This window comes from Dipteris shenzhenensis, chromosome 28 (genome assembly GCF_047967505.1).
Source record: "Dipteris shenzhenensis isolate YYH24624 ecotype China chromosome 28, Dip_SZ_1.0, whole genome shotgun sequence".
Taxonomy (NCBI): domain Eukaryota; kingdom Viridiplantae; phylum Streptophyta; class Polypodiopsida; order Gleicheniales; family Dipteridaceae; genus Dipteris; species Dipteris shenzhenensis.
Window position 1 is genome coordinate 5,006,564 of NC_141623.1, and position 24,594 is coordinate 5,031,157.

The window sequence follows — 24,594 nt, forward strand, 5'->3', positions numbered from 1 at the left end:
AAGAATGCAGCCATGGAACTTGAGGATGAGGAAAATTGTACACGAGTAGTAGAGGTATTGGAGTCCATAGCCAAGGAACTAGTGGAAGAATCTGATGAGGAACAATAGTTCATTAGCACCCATAACAGCCCAGAGTTTTTGAGCCTAGCAACACCTCAAGGGGTAGTGGGAACAATCACGCTTTAGGAAGTGGTAGAGCAGGATGACCAAAGGCATAAGGCTAAAGAGCAACAATTTCAAATGTACTTATTACCTATTGAGGATTTAGCAGGACCAAGCAGAGAAGTGATCCCATTTTGAGAATTTGGTTTTGGACAACCAAATATAACAATCTGATTAAATCCAGTAAATCAAAGGAATTTGGTAAGTCAACTAAACCCAATGACATACTTAAAGAATTCCAGTAAGTCAACCAAATTCGTATGAATTTGCAAACTATGAGGAATGGAAGACAGCATTCCTACCTAGGTTCTATAAGCAAAAAACTTCATATGAAATTTGTAGGAATTTATGAGGATTGCATTTTAAAAAAATGATGGTGTAGGATTACACACAAAAGATTCAAAATCTCAATGCATGGTTAGATGCAACGGAAAGAACCACAACAATTGAGATATTGGAAGAGCACTTCTGTAAGGGATTACAAAAAGAAACCCTTAGTGCAATAAGCGGATTGGAAATCCATGCCCAAAATGGTTTAAATGACCTAGTAGATGTTTCAAAAAGAGAAGAAAAAAGGTGCAGATCATTCAAGAGTCGATCCAAGGAGGATGACTCTGATAATGGGGTAAACTCAGATATGGATGAATCTGGCAGTGATAAAGATGAAGATACAAAATTAGATAGTGAAGAATCCAACAGTGATGCAGACTATGAAGACAATAAATCAAAGAAAAGGAGAAAACACAAGAAACAGAAATCAACCAAGAAAGAGGTGAAGAAATCTAAAGAGTACAAGAAGAAAACAAAGAAAAATACTAGTGAAATGGAGAAATTACTGAAAGAGAAACTGAAAAGTTTAGGACCGACCAAGCAGTAGCTCATATAAGGTGTGTGATTTGCATAAAAAGACATCCAACCGAGGTGTTCAAGTATAATCCTAATGCCCAAATGAATCCAATGTAGCAAGGACCCTGCATGCCGACAATAGGATCCAATCAAGTGATGATTGATCTAGCGGGCGGCGGCACAAAATGTGGCATAGATTCACTAGAGAAACAACCAAAATCAGAGAAATAACTAGAATCAACGAGGTAATTGGAATGTGCAAATGGCATCGGGCTAGAATTCTAGCAGCATGGATAAAGACTGTAAGTACTATTTGGAAAATGGAAACTATCAAGGCCTAGATTGCCCATTGTGCTACAAAGATAGAACATAATGAGGACTAGAGATTACGTGTTGTGGGCTACCAAGACATAGACCACCTCAGTAGGAGTAGCCACTAGCACAAACCAATGCGATGTTGTTTGAAGAATGGGGGGACACATATGTATGTCGAACCAAGTCAATAGCTTACATGTATGAGTTATAGCAATGCGACTCCTGACATGCAATATGTAGGAAGAGGTGCAATACACCTAGCCTAAGAAAATCAATGTACATGCGGCAACGTGGTCTAAGAGTCCCATTTGAGAAGCTACCAGGGGAGGCATTACCAAAGAAAGAAAAGTGTTTGAAGTGGAAGGACCAAGAAGAGGTCTATATGATAACTCTGAGTGAGTTGAAAAGATGCAAGCATCTGGCAAGCAACAAGACGAATAGTGACCTGTTACATCTGAGTTATGGGAAGCTAGACCAAGCTCTCTGAGAACCAATGCAACATGACAAATGGATATGGGTGTAGGTCCTATATTTCATGTTGATGATAGGGGTCCTGCATTGGAAAAAATTTCAAAAGGATTGTTGACAACTCTGAAGAAGGAAAAGGTGAACATTGGGATAGAGTGCCTATTACAAATGGCCCTGAGGTTCAAAAAAGGCTAATAGGAGATTTGATGTGGAACCATGGACAATTAATACCATGACAGTTTATACCACCAAGTAACCTATATGAAGATGCACCAATTGCATGCTAGGCTAAACCTGAGGATGTTGATTATATGGTACCAGGGCAAAGTGAAGGTGCAATATCATGGCCAATTTTTGGCAGGGGTATTCCTAGAAAGTGGTTCTAGAGTAAACACCCTATCTCAAGATATGTTCAAAAGATTGGGACTTTCAGATTTGGAGCTTTCCCTATTTAAAGTCCGCATGGCGAATCAAAGAAGAATTTAGCTCGATAGGCATTGTACATAATCAAGTGATTTGTATGCAGGGAATGGTGTTTCATAACAATTTCATGGTTCTTCAAATGGAGGAAGAAGATGTGTGCTATCCTACGCTCTTGGGTAGGTGATGGCTTAAATCCACTAGAGAAAAATAGGACTAGGGGTCTTCAATTATTACAGTAAGGAGCAGTGAAAAGAAGCTCAAGATACAGGTGATTCCAAGTATGGTCCTGAAGAAGAGAGAACAAATAGTCATAATGCAAAGGGTGAACATGTGTACAGAACCTGATGATGATGAGGAACAGAAGTTCTAAGATGCTAATGCATTGGTGCTTCCATTTTTTGAGATAGATGTGGCAAAAGTGTTCTAGTAGTAGTAGATCTGGAGGAGATAGCCGACTACTAATGTTCATGCAGTATTAGTGGAAGATTCGATGCCAAATGAGACAATTGATCTGGGGGGTGTCCAACCCATTATGCCATATCCAAAACTAGATGAAAGGGAACAAAATATGGAGAAGAATTAATTTTCAAGGATAAATCAGAATATGATCAGCAGATGTGGAGGACATTGCATGTTAAAGAAGAGGACTTGGAGGAATTCAATTTGGGAATGGAGGACTATCCAAAACCAGTAAAACTAGTGTAGATTCTATTAGAAAGATTTGGCTAGAGCAGGTCAAGCTATTACATGAATACAAAGATATTTTTGCATGGGAATATGCTGATATGAAAGGAGTGGATCTGACTCTATGTGTTCACTAGATCAATTTGAAGAAAGATGCTAAGCCCATAATTTAGTAATGCTATCATATGAATATGAATATTGCAAAGCATGTCAAGAAGGAGATTGACAAGCTATTAATGGTGGGATTCATCTATCTAACAAATAAGGTGACTTGGCTATCCCCAATAGTTATTGTTTTAAAGAAGAATGGTATGTTAAGAATTTGTGTGGACTATTGGAAGCTGAATGTGGCAACAATCATGGATCTGTTTTCTTTTCCATTTTGTGAGAGTTGGGATGTTGCTGTTAGGCATGAGATCTATAGTTTTCTAGATGGTTTCAGCAAATACAATTAGATGGCTGAGGAAGATAAGAATAAAATAGAATTTGTTACAAAATGGAGGGTTTATGCCAATAATGTGATGATGTTAAAATTTAAAAATGCGCCACTGACATTCCATTCTTGGATATATAAGGTGTTTCAACCCTATCTTATGTGGGTGATTTCAATGTCTTTGGAAAAAAGGTTGAACTTTTGCACCAATTGCGTCTGTGCTTTAACAAATGCTGAACTGCTTGCTTAAGTAGCTAAATGTGTCTTTACAATGAAGAGGGAAGTACTATTGGAAAAAATCATTTCTAAAGAAGGAATGGTGATTGATCCCTATAAGGTGAGACCATCCTAAAAGCTAAAGTTCCTAGGAATTTCAAGGAATTGCAAAGGTTTGTGGGCCAAGTAAAATGGCATAACCAGTTTTTGTGCTAGATGTCATACCCTTACAAAGTTGATGAAGAAGGATGTTCCATTTGTTTGGGGGGAGGAATCGGAAAAAGCACTTTGACTTATCAAAAAGATTTTGGTGGTTGTGCCAGTATTATAGCCACCAGATTAGAGCCTATATTTTTGAGCTTTTGTTGATGCATTAGATATTGCGATTGGTGTAGTATTGATGCAAAAAGGGTGGAAGGGCTATCAACAACTCTATTAGGCAAGCCATATGCTCACCAGTGCAGAATGGAATTACTCTCACTAATGATGGAAAGGGAAGGTTTGGGCATGATCTATCCCTTGGGTTTACTCTAGCATTACTGATTGGGAAACAAGATTATATTTCATGTGGATCACCAAGCACTATTGTATTGAGTGAACAAGGTGCAACTGATGGGTAGATTGGCTAGATGGATTCTCCTATTGCAAGAGTTTGATGATATAGTGGTACATACACTAGGAAGCGATCATTTGGTGGTGGATTATTTGAGCCAGTTGGATTCAGGGGAACCACCCTCAAAGGGCATTTTGGATTATTTATTGGATGCAGATGTATTTAAAGTAGAACGCATTTGGGGCATCTATTGGTCGGCTTCTACCTCTTCCAGCATTTGAGTAGAAGACAGCTTCTTTTGAAGTTCCTCCTGAAGAAGATGCACCACCATTTCTCTGCTCTTCAGAAATTAGAAGAGAAAACCCTTCATGGTGATTGCCAAAATGTTGTGTCATAGAGGGGCTGATCAGGTGTTATTTCAATGTGTACCAAAACATGAACATACTACCATATTGATGGAGGCACATCAGGGTGTATCAAGTGGCCACTTTGCAGGAGACAAGAAGATGAGGAGATTTCTCAGGCTAGGTTGTGGTGGCTGATTATGATTAAAGATACGCATGAATTTGCAAAGTGCTATTGGCATTTTCAAAGAATGGTCAATCGATGATGAATGCAGATAGGATGCCGATTTGATTCTTCTATTGAAGCCATTCTCGAAATGGGGGCTTGACTTCATGGATCCATTTAAGTTGGTAGCACAATATATGGGGAATAAGTATGTGGTGATGGCCATGGATTATTCAAGCAAATGGGTTAAAGCGTAGGCACTAAGGGACAATACAATAGCAAGTACAGTGGAATTTTTGTACCTAAAAGTACATGGTTTGGATGCCTGATCGAGTTGGTCTTAGATTAGGGGACTCATTTCCCAAAGGATACGGTGAAGAAATTTTTAGATGTGCATATGGTGGTTCATAAGATGGCTACGATGTATCATCCATAAGGAAACACAGAGGCAAAGATTAGCAACAAGACAATGAAGCAGATTTTGAAGATGACCGTATATCAGAGAACAAAAAAGATTGGGATACAAATTTGGATTCATACTTGTGGGCATATAGAATAACTTTCAAAGTCACCATAGGAATGACACCATTCTAGTTGGTTTATGACTTGTATTGCTACTTTGAGAGCAAAAATGTGGACAAAGCTTGATGCATTTATAAAGTTGCTTAGACAAGGTCAAACAGATGAGCTTTATTATGAGAGATTCAGGATAGCATTGAAAGAATTCATATCATTGATGGTAGAAGCATGGGGGGAGTCACATATTACACATTACATGGTAATCCTCCTTAGGTTGAAATTTTATGCTTTAAACTTGAGTCAGTTTATGTTTCTAATACAATGTTTTTCTTTATAGCATATTCTTTACACACATGCACCATGGTTTGTGGAGCAATGGGGCCCTCTGTCCATTTGGAATACTCAAGGAATGGAGAAATCACACTACAGAGCAAAGGTAGCATACTTCAAGAATACAAGGCATGGGTGTGGTATCACATGAAGCAATGCACTACACGAAATGTTCGATTGGTTTTATAGATGTCTAGAGGCCAGGATTCTCAAGTGCGATAAGGTAGAGGTCTCAAGTCTCGCAAAAGCAGTTCAACATGTCAAGAAGACAAGGAGATGTGCTGCTTGGAAGTCCTCAACAGGGAGCCAAGGGGTTGCGCTTTGGTTGCAATGTAGAGTCAGACAGGGGAGGCGTTGGGTCCTAAGAGAGCCCCAAATGTAAAATGTTTGATGAATAAAGTTAACACTATTTTGAGTCAATTATAGATTCCAAAATTCACAAATTTGTTTGGAAATTGCAGAATTGCATGTGCAACATGGCAGGGTGGAGGGGTGAGTGGGTTGGGAGGGAGGGTGGTGAAGATTAAGTATTATCGAACTGGCGAGAAAAGACTGGGGGGGAAGTTCCCCCAAAGATTAAGAGGCGCAAAAAATCAGGAGTGAAGGCACTTCAAGAGATCCGCAAGTTACAAACCACTGTGGACAATCTCATTCCCCGTGCACCCTTCCAGCGTGTTGTACATGAAATAGCACAGCATTACAAGAGTGATGTGCGTTTCACTTCAGGCGCTATGGGAGCAATTTAGGAGGCAACAGAGTAGATGACAGTAGGTCTTTTTGAAGATGCGAACTTATGTGCTATCCATGCCAAAAGAGTAACAGTGATGGACAAGGACCTTGCACTTGCCAAGCGCGATTAAGGCAACAAGGAGGGACCTAACCTGAGAAGGTTCAAAGGGGACATGTCACGTCACCGAGTCTTGAAAATGATGCCATAAAAACTAAGGCTACGTTGACAACGTGAGGTAGTTGATATGATCAGCAAGTTCAAAATGATGGGTTTAAGGGGGTGAAGTCACTTGAGTGGGCAGAAGAAGCCCTTAAGTAACTGTTGATGTTAGTCAAAGCGTGTGCAACAACCAAATAGATGAATGGACCAATAAGGTGTGCCATCATGATGTTTTCAAATTTCATAGTGAAGTTTGGTTGCCTCACTACTAAACCATTAAAGACAATTGATTGAAGAACATGTAGGCTCAAACCACTAGGATGTAACCTACATAAGGAACATAATTTTAGCCTACTAGTTTGTTGTCGGATCTCTGCACCAGCAGCATCATTTGGGTGTCAATGACTATGGTTTGTTTGTGCAATGGCCATGAACCACCAAGAGTTGTGCCATCACCTCAACACACGCGTGCTTATCCAATGGAAGCAACTCCAAATCAAGATCATATCTGCTCATCCAACAATCAAATGAGAACGTTTCATAGGGACCAAAACCCTGCGCATAATTTGCCAAGACTTGTCCGAAGATGAGAAAAATATCTTTTTCCTGTCTACACATGCCGGGTTTATAGCACTCAGGACTCGGAAGTGTTTGTGCGACGATCTCTCATACTCCTCTCAAACTCGGTTGAAGGATTTGGATGTAGCCAATGTTGTTCCTACTCCCATAGCAAGTTAAATGCTCGACTATGAATGGCAAAGCAACCCTTAGAGTTCCAAACATTGTTGATATTTTTTGCAAGAGCTTCATAGGGATGACCTAGTTGCGATTTCAATCATTGGGATAGGGTCTCAATTCTGGAAATGGGAGAGACAAAGAGGCATCAAAGAGAGACTAATAGGGCGAGAAGGAGCTGCAGTGGGAATCAAGAGGGTATGCAAATGCAAGAAACGAGATTGGAAATGGAGCATGATCATTCAAGAGAAGGAGATGAAGAGGGAAGCTCTTGATGAAATCAACCTCTATATCTCTCTTATTGCTCTTCTTGTTCTACCGTCAATTATGGCAATAAGGAGATTTTGAAGCAATTAACAAAGCAATTGATGAATAAGAATAATTGCTTTTCTCCATCTCTCTATCCTAAGCATTGTAAATTTGTTGGCTATATCATAGCACTTCATTTCGATAGGTTGCACAGTAGACTTCAATGTTCCCCCCCCCTTTGCATTTTACATGTAAATTATTGCTTTTTTAAGCAAGAGGGAGGGGATAAGAGGCTAGAGGCAGGAAGAGGAAAAAGAGGAAAAATAGCTTTTTCCTCCCACTTAGAAAATTGTTGCAAGTCATGGAACCGTTAGTAATATTGCACATGTTGTGCAATGATTGCCATTTCCATGGCAAAGAAATAACTGCATATTTAGAAATCAAAGCCTTGTTTGTATTAGTGTATCGGCCACTTGAGAATTCTCTCACCTCAACTCCAATCCTCACGGACTTCTTCCAAGTCTTATGTTCTACTGCCATCTCTTTGCTGCCCTCTCCTACTGCCATGTCTTCTCCTGCTATGTCCTCTACTATCAACCTCTTCTCTTCTACTGGCATTTCCTCTTATATTGCAATATCTTCTACTGCTACATCCTCTTCTGTCAACTTCTTTGTGTGTTTGTGTCTTCATTGGTGCACAACACTCTTCTAGTTCATCCTCAATTCTACCTTCTTTTCTGCCTTCATGGTGACAAATTTGTCCCCATAGAGGGTGGTGCCAACCTTTCTTCTGCCATCTTTTCTTCTTTCTATCTACTCATGTGTCTACTTCTAAGATACACTGAAAATTTCCTACATCTGTGTTTATTCATTTTCGAGAAGTTGAAATATTGTGCATCAGAATATTTTTGAATTGAAGGAGAACTTTGGGAACACTTTCCTAAAGTTTGGTGTTGCCTAGGAGATTCTTTAGAAACCTATCTCTTCCTCCATTCATGATATACAATCTAGTCACCACATCTAATAGCAAGTGTGACCACATCTACAGTCGCGAGCAAGTATTAATAGATGAGCTTTGTAATCAACATTTAGATAATCCTTTCTCTTCCTCCATTCATGATACACAATCTAGTCACCACATCTAATAGCAAGTGTGACATTTAATCATCACATCTATAGTCATGACCAAGGCTTAATGATGAGCTTTGTAATCAACATTTAGACAATCCTTTTCTTCCTTACGTGCAATTTACTTGCCACGTTACTAGTAAATTTCCTAGAAAATTAAACGATAATAAGTCATAAATGCTCTTACCTTTTGTGGGTGTAAATATTAAAGACAAATTGCAATACCATACAAAACTTTTAATAAATACATGCAATTCATAGATTATCTAGACAAATTTGCAACTCCAAGCCTCATTAACCACATTACAATATGGCAAGGAATTAAATAAATCCATGTTCGAAAAATTATTTTCTAAAGAATTTTCAAAATGTTTAGAAAATAATCTTTCAAACTAACCTTATCAAAATCAGTACAAACTTCCATACTTTTTCTCGACTTGTCTTTTAAGAAAAGGGACTAGAAACAAACAAATTATTAGTGGGGAAATGGTGACGTCAAACACATAAACTAGGAGTACATCCTGTAACAAAAATAAAAGCTATGAGGGTATGACAAGCACTAACTCCCAACTTGATCAAAGATCAAGGACTCCAGACCTTCGACCAAATACTTCCAAGAAATTTTTTATTTCTATTTCCAAGTCTCATAGGCTCACATGCATTGCTTAAATATGCAAGTTACAAGGATGGCCCTGGAAGCATTGATGTCATGGTTACTCCTTTTACAGTCCATTTTTATTGCTGCAAGAAATAGTTCTTGTCAAGAAAAATAAAACACAACACCATACCTTGCTCAAGTTGTTTACAAGGAAAACCTGGCCATACTAGAAGATTTTTCCAGAGAAGTCTTAGCTTTCATCAAAATAGATAGTGCATCTATCACTGACACAACTTGCATAAAACCAGCAAAGAATTATAAACTCCATGGGGATGTTGACTGGCTTCTTAGCTGCATATCTAGACCTCCCTTTCTTAAACCAATTTCGTACTTGCATACTTTCTAGCTAGCTGGCTTTATCAGCAGGATCACTCCTTTGAAAACCTTATACCAGAGCAAAATCCAGTTTCCATTTGGCACCTTAGCTTTAGCTTCTTTACACCCATACTGTCATAGAGTGGGTTCTCTATATCATTTCATTGGCAGTGGTCTTGGGAGTTAACTGACTTGGTCTAAACCCCTATAAATTTATGCACTCTGCTGCCTCACTATAAATTTCTCCCATTCAGAACAAAGATTAAAGATTGCAAAAGTAAATAAAAAATGCATTGCATGGATCCCGCTGTCAGCACAGCCACTACATATCATTCCACTTCCGTGGTGCTGCCACATTACGAACCCTTGCAAGACCAGGCCCAGCCATGCCTTGGCTCCTCACTGTTTCAACAAACTGTCCAAGGGTGTCATAGAATTGCTCTAATGCTGACGCAGGTAATATGATTGCAGAACGGTCGGCACCTGTCACCTGCAACCCCTCCAACCAAACGTTCTTATAATTTCACCATGGATTTTAGGTTGTCATATTACTTTCAGAAAGAGAGAGACAGCTGTCATGAAACAGACACCCTGCTTTGCTCTAAAGAGATCTGACTGAACATTGTTTTCTTCTCAAAAAGCATGGCCATCAGGGAGAAAACCATATGCTAATTATACTAAGAGAGACAATAATTTCCTGGAAAACAGAAAAATAGTGGTGGTGGTGGTGGTGCTGCTGGTGCTGGTGCTGCTGGTGCTGCTGGCGGTGGCTCTGGCTCTCACCTCTGAAATCCTCAAGTATTGCCCACGTGCATTATTTCCAAGGTCAAAAAAGAATTTCTTTTGCTCGGCTCGAAGGACTTTTGATACAGGCCTCCCACCAACATCACTGCTTGAGGAAGGCAACACCATGGAGCCATCAACAGGGCTCCCAGATGATCCTGCCTGTGAATTGCCACTGGGTAAGAGGAGATCTTCTGATGGCAAAGAAAGTTCCTGAGAAAAGATTCACAAAAACTTTCAAAAAATTCTCTCTCTCTCTCTCTCTCTCTCTCTCTCTCAACAGTTCCATAGTAAGGACACTTATAGATTAGTCCAGCTTAGAAATGCATATATAGTTTAGCTGGACTATGGAAGAATTGAAAGCGCTCCATGAGCATATGACTGCAGTGAGCAAAATATATGAGCATGATGTTAAAAACTAGAAGGAAAGGATGAAGGAGACACCAAAGATAAGGATTAACATATCAACTGACATTGATCATCAGCCTTGTGAATGAAAGGCTCCTAGTGCTCCACATGATACACATAGGTATCACCTATTAAATACGCAACCAAGTCTCCATCACTATTTCCAAATCCTATCCAATCATCCTGATGTTCAAATTTCAACATCCCTCCTCAATACGAAACGAGAGTTATTGCACTATCATGAGGTAAGCCTTTATCAAATACGAGTTTTTGAATTTACTAGAAGCCATGGTATTAATTTGACATACCACACGACATAAGTAGAATAGTGTATTGATTAGACTCCATGGTTGTAATGCATCCTAAACATCAATGTCTCTTCTTCATAATATACATAGATCAGTATATGATTTTATGGAAATAGGAAGGTCTTACCAATGTCATTTCTTGGTGATATGGTAGTGTCTAATCCTTTACAAGAGAGAGATTATATGTATGAGGATACAAGTGCAATTAGTGTCAAAATAAATCACTATAGCAATTACTTCTTCAAATAATCACATAATTGTTTACATTGCCAAAATGATGGATGAGTCTTATCATCTAGATGAAGAAATACATAAGCGTGAGCACGCTCATATTCCTCTGCACTCTCCAAATAGGATGTTCTCCCATAAAATATATGGCAATATGCTCTTGATTATCAAGAGATTATAAATAAATGCTTGCCATATTTGAAAACGCTTGCCAATCAAAATCACTTGAGCCATTAAACCTCAAGGAATAGAAGAAAGATACAGCCAATATAAATGGGGGGAAAGACAGCTCCCCTTTTGAAAAGGTTGGCCTTGAACTGTGAAAATAACCTGAGCCAAGGTATTAAGGCTTAGAGGATAATAATAAAAGAACACAAAAAAGACAGTTCTCAAGGTGGCTGAGAAAATAGCTCCAAGTGAAGTGGCCAATAAGGTCCAAAAAGGCTATGATAAGCCAGTCAAATAAGTGGTTGACCAGCAAAGAGAACCTTGCGAAGGAACCTTAGTCAAACACCAAAAAAATAGCTGCCACGTGTCACAAAGATAGAAGGCTTTGGAAACCTTAGCCAAAACGAATCTTTGTAGAAAAATAACATTATCGATGTTGTGGCAGATCCATTGAGGCAGACGGCTGGGACACAATATGCTGCAAAATACCTTATGAAGTCCCAAATCACTGTACTAAACTACAGAAATAGGGAACATTCAGCCGGTGACGCACAGCAGAGAGAATGCTAGTAATTGACAACGACTCAGCAAGTATATGAGATTTCTAACAACCTGTAGCATTCGTAACATCTTTCAGCACAAAACCTTCAGGCATCTATTGAGATCACTGGTGGCTGTAAAACGTTTGCAAGATGTATGATCTGAGAAAACCAGCCACGACAGCCTTCTGGCTGGTAATACTCCTTAGAAGTAGACCGCAAAGTATAACACAACGAACAGTACCATTAAAAAACATATTCTGGCAACTGTCAAAAAGCAGGCAGGATATAAAATATCCAGCAACCCTGATAATGTTGCTTCTGAGAGAACTGTGACAAAAAGAACAGTAGATAGGAGAACTGCCGGTAAGCTTTTTGAGGGGAAAAAATGGCGTAGGCAGAGACAGAGCCAGCCTTAGCAGTACAAAAAAAGAACTCCTTCCTGCTAACCAGCAACAAAACAAAAGCCTTCAACAAGAGGAAACACTTCAGTCCAATACTACTGATAATAAGAACGCTGCAGAATGCATATCTTGAGAAATGCAATGGCAGCTGCTTCTACATATAAAACAAAGCTTCTTGAAATAACCGAAATCTGCAGCGCTTGATTAGAAAGAGCCTTCAAAACCTTTGAATTTAAGGTCTTCCATCTCCTCCTCCTACCATGCTGACAAACAAGGACAGTGAGGAGGAAAACCACCAGTTGAAAATGGCAAGTTGCAGAAGAAAAGGAGAGCTACACTATGGCAAGAAGAAAAAGGGAAGAGCTGTTGGGATATCTCAAGGTGTATGCCTCAGGCACACCTTATGTTTCTATGTGTGAGTGCTAGAGGCACAGTTAGGTGCCCACAAGCACAGTTAGGTGGTGGAAAAGCCACATAGGATGATTGAGTGAATCTAGGAACAGATTGAGGAGATGATTGTGGAGCTTTGAGGTCATCAGTGATGTCAGTGACCTTGTATGAGGTGCCTACTTAAGGACCTCACTCTTCTTCATTCTATAAGCAAGTATTCTGATTTTGTGTCAACTCTACTCTTTCCTTTCAGTATTCCAACATGGTATCAGAGCCCTTTGATCCCCCTTGAGCCCATTTCTGCCACATCATCATCTTCTTCTTCATCTTCTTCTTCTCCATTTTCCTCTTTCTTCCCAAAATCTTTGAGAGCTTGGTTCTCCATCTACAAACAGCCATTGCCCAAACCCTCTGAGCTGGAAACTCCTCTAGTATGGGCGAACTTCCACCTGCAAGCAATTGAAGAAAAAACGTCTGTGGTGGCTGCCATTCTCCAAACAGCGAATTTCTTCTGTTGCTCAATACTCCCTGCATACTCCGCCATTGCCTGAGCCCTCTTAGGAGTAGATGGGCGACCTCAAGACGAAGATTTTGAGCCATTTTTCAGGTCATTTGGTTCAGTAACGAGGGAGAAATCGTCAAAACTCAGTTTCAGCCTGTAGCAACTCTCCCGGGCAAAAGTGCGCACCATTTCGTCCAACCTCTGTGCTGGACCTTCTCTGGTATATGAGCTTTCTTTTGCTTCAGAAAGCCCTCTTTTCCTTGCTTTGAAGAGTGAGCTACAAGCCCTCCAAGTTCAGCTTTTCAGTTTTGACAGTTTTGGACAAGTTTTTGAAGATGATGCTACATAAAATGCTACTCTAGCATTTCTGGTTTTTTGAAGCTTTCAATAACTTCAGTACAAGTGTGGATTCAGTTTTGTTTTGACTTGCTAGACCTGGTTTTGATTGGAAAGTGTTTATTTCATCCACTTCTATGAAGCATGTAAAAGGAAGCATCATTGTTTGAAATCTAGTCACTACTATTTGCTACATTAAATGCTTATATTTTGAAGCATTTCAGTTGTTATTCTAAGCCCTGTAAGAGAGAAGACACTACCCAATACTTGGGTTAGAGCCTCTCATGGCTTGCTTATGCAAAATATGTGAAAAGCCAAAACATAAAGCAATGTCTTGTTATGCTACAAAGGATGAAAATGCCAACCTGACTTCCTTATTGAAGATTGCCAAAACAATGGTTGCCAAAAAGGAGGCAAATACAGAGATCTACACTCTCATGGCACTTTTATTTGACTCCAAGTACAAGAAAAAGATGAAGGTCAGATATGCTTCTCTACACAACTATGGAGATGACAAGATAATTGTTCTCTTGAAGGATATGACTTTCAAATCCACTTGTTCTATCATAGCACCATCTTATAAGGCATTAGACACTGCCCATGTGGTAAGACCTTGCCTTGACATGGATATTTTGCCTCCACAAGATGAGGCATCCCATGAAGATTATGCATTTTAAATCATCTCTATGTATGCTCCAGATCACTCTTTTTATGTCAAGGTACTCAGCCTGGATAGTCCTCCAAAATGAATGAAAATAAACTATTGTGTTTTGTGTGTTTTGTAAACACCTCTGGTCACCTTATGATGTAGGCCATGTGTATGTTTTGTTCCATGGTACCTCCTACAGACATTGTGTGCATGTACATGCAGGAGAGATAACCATTGGAAGGTCTTTTTGTATCCCTTTTTGTTTACCTTACATCCAAGGAAACCCTTGCTAGCATGAGAACCTAGCCATAGATTAATCCTTGACCACCATGAGATGGCATGAGAAACTATGAGACTAGATGTATCCATGACATAGCCTGAGGCATTTCCTTGAGGGGGGGTTTGTTGGGATATCTCAAGGTGTATGCCTCAGGCACACCTTATGTTTCTATGTGTGAGTGCTAGAGGCACAGTTAGGTGCCCACAAGCACAGTTAGGTGGTGGAAAAGCCACATAGGATGATTGAGTGAATCTAGGAGCAGATTGAGGAGATGATTGTGGAGCTTTGAGGTCATCAGTGATGTCAGTGACCTTGTATGAGGTGCCTACTTAAGGACCTCACTCTTCTTCATTCTATAAGCAAGTATTCTGATTTTGTGTCAACTCTACTCTTTCCTTTCAGTATTCCAACAAGAGCTGCCATCACTTAAAACCTAAAGGAGCAAAGAATTAAGGATCACTCATATTGATCATCAGCCTTGTGAATGAAAGGCTCCTAGTGCTCCGCACAATAGACATAGGTATCATCTATTAAATAGGCAACCAAATCTCCATCACTCTATCCAAATCCTATCCAATTGTCCTAATGTTCAAATCTCAACACATGGGCATTGCAAAATGGGGTGCCAAAGGTAAAGCTTCACTTATGACATTGAAATCAAGCAGGACTGATCAATTTCTTCGTTTATGGATAGATAGAGCAAATGGTGATAGACTATACAAATCATGAGAGGATTTTCGGGCCCGTGATTAGGCAGATAGCCATTACTATATGCAGATAACATGGTCGTGTCCTCGTGCTCTTAAAAGAAAGTGCAAAAATAATGCATACCTTGAAACACTTTCTATCAGCATAGTGGGCTCACAATGAACGTAGACAAGACAAAAGGTCGTACTCATTAAGACCCACAAGGACACCCAGCCAATACCCGTCCATGAGGATAGCTAGTTGGAAGCCATTATTTACACATTCAAATACCTGAGGTTTCTTACAATCATGAATGGTATAAATGTATGGAGGAATGAATATAAGCAAGCCGGCACCAATTCTATTTTGAGAATAATTGCAGATTGGAAACTGAAGAAATACCTATTCGATATGCTTATCATATGAGTTCTACTATATGGGTTTGAGGTGTGGGGGGCAGTCTCTCACAAGGCACTTGATATGAAGCACCGCACCAGAATGTCAAGTACTGTTATTGAAGATTTTCCTAGGGGTAAGGAAAGACACGTCTTATTATATTCTCTTAGAGACTAGGAGTCTGCCAATGCAATGGCTTGGATTGGAGACATTAGGCAAATACATTTGCAAGGTGCACAGCATGCCAATGAATAGACTTCCTAGCCCAGATTCGAAAGCCAGTTCCAAAAAAACAAAAGACAATGAAGAGTAAGGCTTTACTATCAGTGTGGATGGAAGAAGCCTCATGGAAATGCCCCCTCTAGATGCAAATGTATAGAATCCCACTCGTGACACAAATTTTTTGAGTTATGGGGGAATAGCTTACACCAAACCAGATACTTATGCTATATGGAGCAAATGAGTTCATCATAAAGGGAGCATTTATTTGTTGAACAACAGCTCCAAACATAACCATGTTTATCAACTTCGTACAAACATAGAGAGTGGTGAGCAAGGTCATGTGTGGGTGTAAGCGAGCAAAACAGGCCACATGCCACAACGGGATGCACTAGGTGCGGAGGCTCCCATACCTCCAACCGATAGCTGTCTTCCACAACACCAAAAAGAGAGCTGGTGGGATCAGAGGGAGAGTCTTCAATCACTCAATATATTCAAGGACCACGATCTCACATAATGTATATGGGACTAATGTTCCCTAAATCCCATGTGGAAGATATGCTTTCATGAAGCACTTTGGCCTCCGAATTTCATTATTTCAATTAGTAAATTACATGCCATTAGGGGCGAGGGCCAATGTGCCAACAATCCCTCCCATTGGCCAAGCACCAAGTACAAATTTTGACTACCCCAGAGGGCCAGGCCAAGCAGTAAATGAGACCACCCACGCAGTGCTAAGCCAATCATTAAAAGCCACCACCCACACAGGCATGGTATATCTTTGGTACAGTTAGGATAGTCCTAGGCCTGCCCCTCTTGAGAATAGCTAGCTAGGATGGAGCCCGTTCAGGCCTATGTCTCCCTAACAACATCGGTGCACATGTGGGGCTGCCTGGTATGGGACACGTAATCATACTTGGGAGTTGTCTTTCATAAATTAAGGAGGTTGAATTCAAGTTTGTGTGCATTGAGATTTCACTGTATGAGTGGAGCTGGCATGTGCTCCTCATCTAGGTATTGGTGTGCTTCTTTGCTCTAGCACCAGCCTGATGCAACTCATTTTCCCAATAGGCAGCTGGCAATTATACAAGAGTGAAATATTCTAGCAGATCTACCTTTTACTTGTGAGCTCGGGTCATAGAAGCTTGCGAATGGAAGCAGAGCCTAATTGCAAGTAGTAGTAGCAGTAGATTAGGCGTAGAGGGATGGAGAAGAATTTTGTTTGTTGCAGACAAAGTCTGCAGCAGGTGCTGCTGTTGATTTTGCACAGAAAAGATGGCTTGCAGGGCTGATTCATTTCAGTTCTGAGAGTGCCATGTCTGTCAGACACAGATTCACCTCTGTTTGTTGATGAATTTGATGTTTAGAGCCTGTTTATGGTGACATTGTGAGCTGCTGATGCTGAAAGGGTTTGGACTTGCAGGTCTCTCTGGCTTCGTTTGAGGTTGTTCTGGTGAAGAAAAAGGGCTGGTATGGTGTTAAGTCAACCATAATCGTGGAAGCATGCATATACCTAGATGAATCCAGGAACATTTCGAAACTCATCCTCTAAAAACACAACATAGTGCAGTTTCAATCTCACGATAGTCACTCATAAGATTGAAAACCATAAACTCCATCACACATAGCATGGACTAGCTACTATGACATCCCCACTGACGTCATCAGCGCCCAACAGTGGGTGTAGACCTTAGTATAAAAATATGCTTTCACACATACAAATCCACACACCCATACATATTCTTTTTTTCTTTTGCAAAGAAAGGAACCTTCTATTAATGCTGAAAGACTTCATACAAGACAACAGCCCCAAAGGTGCTGAGTAAGGAAAAAAACCAGAAAAGGCTGAAAGAAAAGAACCGGCCTGTTCCAGAGAAACCCAGCTCACTGCCTAGGGGATCTCTGGTACTAGGGCTAACAGCCAAGTGAGGGAGCTATACAACCTATGAATCCCTCACGGAGTGACGATGTAGAAAACTCCTTCAGTCCAAGCCTTGCAGAATCGAGCACGCCTCTCGATAGTCGCTCTAGAGCCTGGAGTCCCATGCTCCCAGGTGGAGCGTAGAGTGTAGATGATATCCTGCCAGATGGCGACCAGGGTGGAACCGGATGCTCACCCATCACAAGACTGCAGCGAGCCACCCAAATGTTCCACGCATTGATACTAGCTACCACCTCCCAAACGCTGTCCTCCGGAGGAGAAGGGGGAGCTAGGCTATCAAGAGGGACTGCCTCATGGAGCGCTATCCTCTGAATGCTCTGACCCTGTATCCAGTAGGTTGGGGAGATCTCTTCAATCTCGAACGAGTGTCCTCCCTCAAGTAACCAGGCCACCATTCCCCAAGTGTAGTCCCTCTAAAGACTCTGCATACGGGTCATAATCCTAAGGGCTCCAATCCAGATCCTTGCTGCTCTACGGCAGCTCCAAAGGCAGTGCAAGATTGTCTCCATGACACCAGCAGAGCAACAATGGCACTACCCCTCCACTCGCATCTGCTCCAACCACGGTCCGATGGGCAAGCCTCCGTGGGCGGCCAGCCAGAAGTAGGATATCTTCCTCGGCCACAAACTGGACCATAACCGCGTCCAAAACCTGGAACAAATGCTGCTCCCTCAAGGGGGTCCACCTCGAACAGTCCATCAGAAGCCTCCTACCAATATGTGTGGTGTAGAAAAAGAAGGACACCTCGTCCATCTGCTCAGCAAGGCCGCCCCTGGAGGGCCAGAGCCACTCTCCCGGATCCCACTAGACCTCCCTCAAGGGTCTACCCTCCCAGAGCCAAAGGTGCCATCTGGGGGAATCATGTTCTGAGATACTGAGAGGGTCAATGCGCCACTCCTTCCCCAAACGTCCCAATACTCTAAACATCTGCCAGTAAATCCCAACGAGACTCCCATCCATCTCAAGGTCTCTCTCTGTGAGCAGATGAAGTAGGCCTCTAGGTCATACACGGAAGAAGCAGGGATGCGTGCTACCTCGCTGATCATCATCCTCAAGGGGACACCAGTCCGAGAAAACTGCCCCAACCAAATGATGTCCCTCCAAACGCGAAGTCCCTCCCACCAGGACTCAGGGATGGCTAGGTCAACCTCCCTCATCTGTTGCCTTGCCACTTGCAGATGCGCTACGGCGCCAAGCCTCACCTCTGCCTCCATGGGTAATCTGCTCCATCTGCCAAAAGACCCGGCCGGACCACTATCCCACTCTGCCCAACCAATGTGAGTCCATTGTCCGAGCATACGCCCCTCCTGAACTCGGATCTTTGGGTACCTTATAAGGCAAACTCCTCTCTACATCTGGGCGGAGCACGAATGAGACCCCCTACTAGTCTCTGCCAGACCCTATGAAGGCTCCTCATCAAGGGGGAATCCTTCCCTATAAGGGGGGCCTCTAAGAAGATCCATCTGTGTGAAAGCTGCCACTGTCCTTCTGTGCGTGGGGTGTTCCTGAGAAGCCCTCGCTGTAAGAGGAGCTTACAAGGCTCTGCACCTAAGGTGAGGCTGCGAACAACCAACTTGCCCAGGAGGGCTCTACTCTACATCTCCGGATCAATGATACCCAGGCCTCCCCGTGCCTGCGGCATGATCACCGTCTGCCAAGAGACCTGGGCTCTAGTATTCCGTGTGCCGTCCAAACCTGACCAAAGGAAGTTCCAAACCAACCGTTGGAGCTGCCCAATGCATCCTCTGTGAAAGCACAAAGCAGGCGATATACCAGGCCGTGGCAAGAACCTAGTTTGCCACTAAGGCAGGACCTACTAGGGAGAGCTTGGCCGAGCTCCGGTAGAGAAGCTTGCGCCAAACACTCTCAAGGACTGGGGCGATTTGCTGCTCTGCTGTAATGTCAATACCAACCTGGCAACCGAGGTATCTCACTGTCTGGCCCCGCGGTATCCATCTCAAGCCAAAGTCACTCCCCCACTCACGAATCTCTTGTGTCTGCTCAAAGCCCGTGAAGAAACCTATGGACTTTGTCCAATTGATCCGCGCACCCGAGGCCTCACAGTAAATAGCCAAGGCTCCCCTGACTCTCTCCAAACTCGTTGTGGTGCCCTCAACATACAAGGCCGTGTCATCAGCAAACTCAGAGTCAAGCAGTTCCTCCTCCTGTCTAATTGGGAGCCTCAACCCTGTGAGGCCCGTCATCTGTGATCTCAAGTAGTAGCCCAAAGCCTCCACCACGAACAAGAAGAGGAAGGGAGCGAGTGGGCAGCCCTGGCGGACCGAGCGAGAGAGGAAAGGCCTCACCCGTGTGTCCTCCGATAAACATTTGGCTAGAGTTCCCCGCATAAAGCGCACAAACTCCTCTGACCCATCTGTTTGAGAAACCCAATCCCCGCATAGTACTCCACCTTGTCGTAGGCCTTCTCAAAATCCAAGAGAAGGACAGCCAACGGCTGTGACTCCCACCTGGACCAATCCACTGCCTCCCAGAACGTGAAGATGTTGTCCAGGATGCTGCACTCATGGACGAACCCCGTCTGTGTGTCGTGGATGATGTCAGTAAGATGGGGCCGTAGCTGTAAGCTCAAGACCTTGGCGTCAAAAATCTCCTGGCATGCTAGTCGAAAAGAGGTGGAGATAATCTCCCAGAAGTTTCGAAAGAAGGCCGAAGTCAAGTTCCAGAAGAAGGCCGAAGTCAAGTTCCGGAAGGCGGCCGGAGTCAAGCCATCCTCACCAGGACACTTCTGGGTCAGGAGAGCCTTGAGGGCTTCCTAGAGCTCCTTATCCGTGAAAGGCTCCTCCAGTCTGCTGCATAAATCCTGCGAGACTACTGTCGGAACATGATCCCAAACTACCTCTCAACTTCTCCATCTGAAAGAGCTGGATGTAAAAACCTGTGGTCAGGTCTAATATCTCCTGCGGGTCAGTGTGCATGATGCCCTGCGAATCTCAGAGACGCTGCAGCTATGTGCCTACCGATCTGGGCCCAATGGTCTGACAAAACTGCTTTGTCATCTTGTCCCCCTGCTGTACCCAACGGGCTCGGGAAGAGTGATAGGAGAACTCAACCCGCCGAATCTCCGTGTCCTAAAGCTCCAGGTCAGCGCTCTCGAATCTGTCTTGCTAAGCCACTGAGAACCTGGGTCTTGCTCCCTAAGCCGCTCTATGGAGGCAAGGTCTCTCCTCAAAGCCCGCTCGTGCTCCCGTAGAGTCCTCCTCTGCCTAAGGGCATGAGACTATAACTCCTCACTGCTCCTCTGGATTGCATCGACCACCCACGAAGCCTAGCCCTCGCACGGTGTCATCTCCGACTGCTCCCAAATCCCTGCCATAACCTACTGGATCTCCTCGTCCTACAGGAGGTCCTCTAGAATGCGGGCCCTCTTCTAGGGAAGACCTGGACGGGGCTGATCTAAGTGAAGTACTACCGAAGAGTGATCTGACGTCGTGGTACCTACCAGAATCCCAGTAGAGCTACCTCTGTGCAATGCCCAATCCCGAATGTAGAAACGGTCTAGTCTCTCAAGCAGTCCATCGTGTCTCCTCTGTCCGAAATAGAAGAGGAGCTTGCCAGGTATCCTGCTGAAATCTGGCTCCCGCCACGGATCTCAGCCGTTGATCATGAAAATGAACTGCTCCCAGGTGCTGCGCTCTGCTGCTGGCATCTCAGAGAAGGAGGCGCCACCCTGCTTGTCTTCCCCAAACTCCAAGTTGTTGAAGTCCCCTCCAACAATCCAAGAGTCTACATCCGGAAGACACTCTAACAGCCTCCTCCAAAAGGCCGGGCGGTGTTGTCTGTATGCTAGGGCATACACGTTTAGGATCCGAATCTTGGACTCTCCCGTCCTAACTCCCATCCAAACTACCCGTCCTGGGATAAGCTCGCCCTGATCGTAAACCTATGAAGCCAAAGTCTGTGAGACCGAGATACAAACCCCTCCGCTCTGTCCTACTACAGGGGACCACTCCTCCGGACCTCTCCCTGAAAGAAAATGGTGTCGCCGTTTGATGTCTGCTGCTGAGAACATATGCTCTTGAATCAAAAGGAAGTCCACTGTCCACCCTACCACTACCCTCTGCAACTCCTGCCGGAGTATCAGGTACTGCGGTTGACTACGAGCACGATTGTGGAACCCGTGCACGTTCCAACTCACTATGGTCTAGGTCATGAGGATGGGGGTGTAGAGAACAAGGCTCTCCTGTAAGTGGGTGCATGTTCCAGAAAGACTGCCTTATGTGACTTTGTCGGGAGTTTAGAGGGCAAATAGTCCGTGTCTGTGTGACAACGTACTAGAGTGGATACCGGCTCAATGCCGATCTTCCGTGCCCATTTCATCATGAAGGAGACTTCCACCCCGAATAGATCCGCACACTTCTGGAGGGGCCAGTAGTATACCTCATCCACCTTTGCCTCAAGCGGCAATCTGATAACTCCTGCTACCAAACCACACGTCGGCTCCTCTTGCGTGAAGCTCAGCTAAAAATTCACCTCCGCACCATGGGCGTACCAAAGGTCCAGTCCCCATGCTCCCATCCACTCGTCCATCATGCGTGAGATCTAATCTCCCATAATAGCATCAAACACCTCTGAGTCCACTTCTCCAACCCTGTGGAGGCAAACTGGAAACTCCAAACGAGGTGTGTCTGTGAGCTCACTATGCTGATCAAACCCCCCCTTCTGTGGCTGCAGGACCATAAGCGCTACCTCCAATGGTAAAGGATAAGAGTCTGGGATCTCCAGATAATTCCAGCGTTCCAACCTCCAGAAGTCCCGCAGTAAGGGATGGCCAGGATGGAGGTTGGGAGCTGCTAACCGGGAGGACGAGCCCCGTCCCTCTAACTCCCTCCCCGAATGGACTTATTGCTGCAGCGATGAGGGAGTAGAAGAGGACGTCGGCTTACCCTTGCCTGCTGGCAAGGGTGTCGAAGCAAGGGAGGGGAGGCTGAGGAACCTACTACGGAGGTGGGGAGGGGGGCGGCAAGGGAGGGAGGAGGTGGGGGGGGCGGAGGGAAGGGGGCGGGTAGTGAGAGTGATCATAGCATGAGGGGCGAGGGGGGGAGGAGGGGGCGGGGGGGGAGTGGAGGGGAAGAGAGGGAGGGAGGGAAATAGAGGCGACCACAGGCCCCCCTGTTGATCAGGCTTGGATCCGCTCCTCCTCAGCCACTGCTTGGCTAACGTCCATCATCGCCTCATCAGGAACTCCTAGGACTCGCTGCTAATGCAAGGGTGGATGCGATCGCAGAACCTCCATCACGCGAGGATCATTTGGCTTGGCGGTGGCCCCTCTAGCTAGAGGGGGTGGATCTCCACGTAAGGGCTTCTACTACTACTGCTGCTCCTCAAGTGCCTCGCGGACAACCTTGTCTCTCTCTCTCTGCGTTTGGCCCTCTGGAGGCCTACGGTGCTTGCGAGCCTATTTGCTTGGTTTCTTTTTCTTTTTAACCTGGGTTTGAGGGTGTCACCTAGGGGGTCTCAGACTCCTGCTGCTCTTGTCTGAAGGGGTGTTGGACTCTGGTCTGCTGACTCTGCCTACTCTGCGAGGGTTGGGGGGGGAGGCGCTCGGCCATGCCCACGGGGGAAATCTCTAGCCAGACCAAGGGTCACCACCAAGATTTTATTTCTCCTTAACAAGCACAAATGCTCCCGCTGTAGGGAGGACAAAGAAAAAAAGAGGGGGGGAGGGGGTGAGGATGAAGGACGTGCGAGGGGAAGGAGAGGCGGAGACGAGGCCAGGCCAGGCAAAGAGGCGGAGGAGAGAGGTGGAGAGGACGGAAGGGAAGGCAAAAGGAGAGAAAGGGAAGGAGAGAAGAAAGAAAGAAAGGAGGGAGTGGAGGAGATAGCGAAGGAGCGGAGAGGAGGCGGGGGAAGAGAGCCTGCGAGGGAGGAAGGAGGGGTGCAGGAGAGGGCGAAAGAGGCCGAGGAGGCAGAGGGGAGAGATGATGGGGGGAGGCAAGATGGCAGGGGCGCAACTGACGGAGGGGGAGGCAGATGGGCGGAGTGCGGGGGGGGCGACGAAGGGGCGGCGGAAGGGCCAAAGGGGTGGAAGGGGCAAGGCGGTGGAGCAACGGGGCAGCCAGGGAGCAGGTCCGCGGACGGAGGGGGAGCTCGCCCGCTCAGCTCAACTCAGCTCGCTCGCAACCTCTCGATCCTAGTGTCGGATACACCCACACATACTTGAGCATCCTTTTATACAAAGTCTTCGTACTGAGTTTCTGTCAGCACTCCGGAGGTGAAGGGCAAACTCAGCCATGACAAAGGCTGGCACTAACTGAGAAGGCTAATCAAAAAGGAGCCAAAAATCTCTTCATTCAAGCTACAACTGCTTGTGCCTCAAAGGAAGTGTCCCATCAAAAGGGCATACCCTTCCATAAGTGTTCATTCATCAAAACATCCATAAGAAAGGAATACGTCACAGATCGTGACATCCCCTCCCACTAACCTAGTGGAGATAATGAGCCGGTGTAGAAAATATCATGGTAAATTCTGAAAATATTGCTGTAATATGTCATGGTACTGCTGCAAGTCTTCATCAGATTGCCAAGTAGCGTCGGAAACATCCAGATCTCGCCAAAGTACAAGGAATTCCGTGATGCGTCGATGCCGAGTCTCTCGCTGTCGATAGTCCAGAATATGTAACAAGACTAGTGATATGGTGCTGTTACTTGTAGCGCCACATCGCTACAAAACAGTCAAGTCTTGGAGTAGAATGTCTTGCATTTCTTGAACCAGTTGATCAGCTTGATATTGAAGTACAAAATTTGTTGGTACAATCGGAGTGTGTCTATAAGCGGCTTGAAATGGAGTCATGCTGCTAGCGCTATGAAAAGAGTTATTATAAGTGAACTCGAGAAGTGGCAGATACTCTTTCCAGGCTGACAAGTGTGACTGGATATACTGTTGGAGCATTTCTTCCAGAACT

General features: G+C 44.1%; 1 protein-coding gene across 2 annotated transcripts in view; it reads right to left on the reverse strand.

Annotated features, from left to right (window-relative positions):
- Window positions 1-9,102: 9,102 nt before the first annotated feature.
- LOC147883075 (transcription factor Pur-alpha 1-like) overlaps window positions 9,103-24,594 on the reverse strand; it is a 43,740-nt gene continuing 28,248 nt past the window's right edge. For both annotated transcript variants that reach the window (XM_087399879.1, XM_087399880.1), the window contains 2 exons: window positions 10,217-10,429; window positions 9,103-9,923 (listed from right to left, as the gene is read on the reverse strand). In XM_087399879.1, coding sequence (XP_087256005.1) covers window positions 9,756-9,923; window positions 10,217-10,429 — 381 coding nt within the window. In that variant the 3' untranslated portion in view covers window positions 9,103-9,755. The remainder of the gene's footprint in view (window positions 9,924-10,216; window positions 10,430-24,594) is intronic.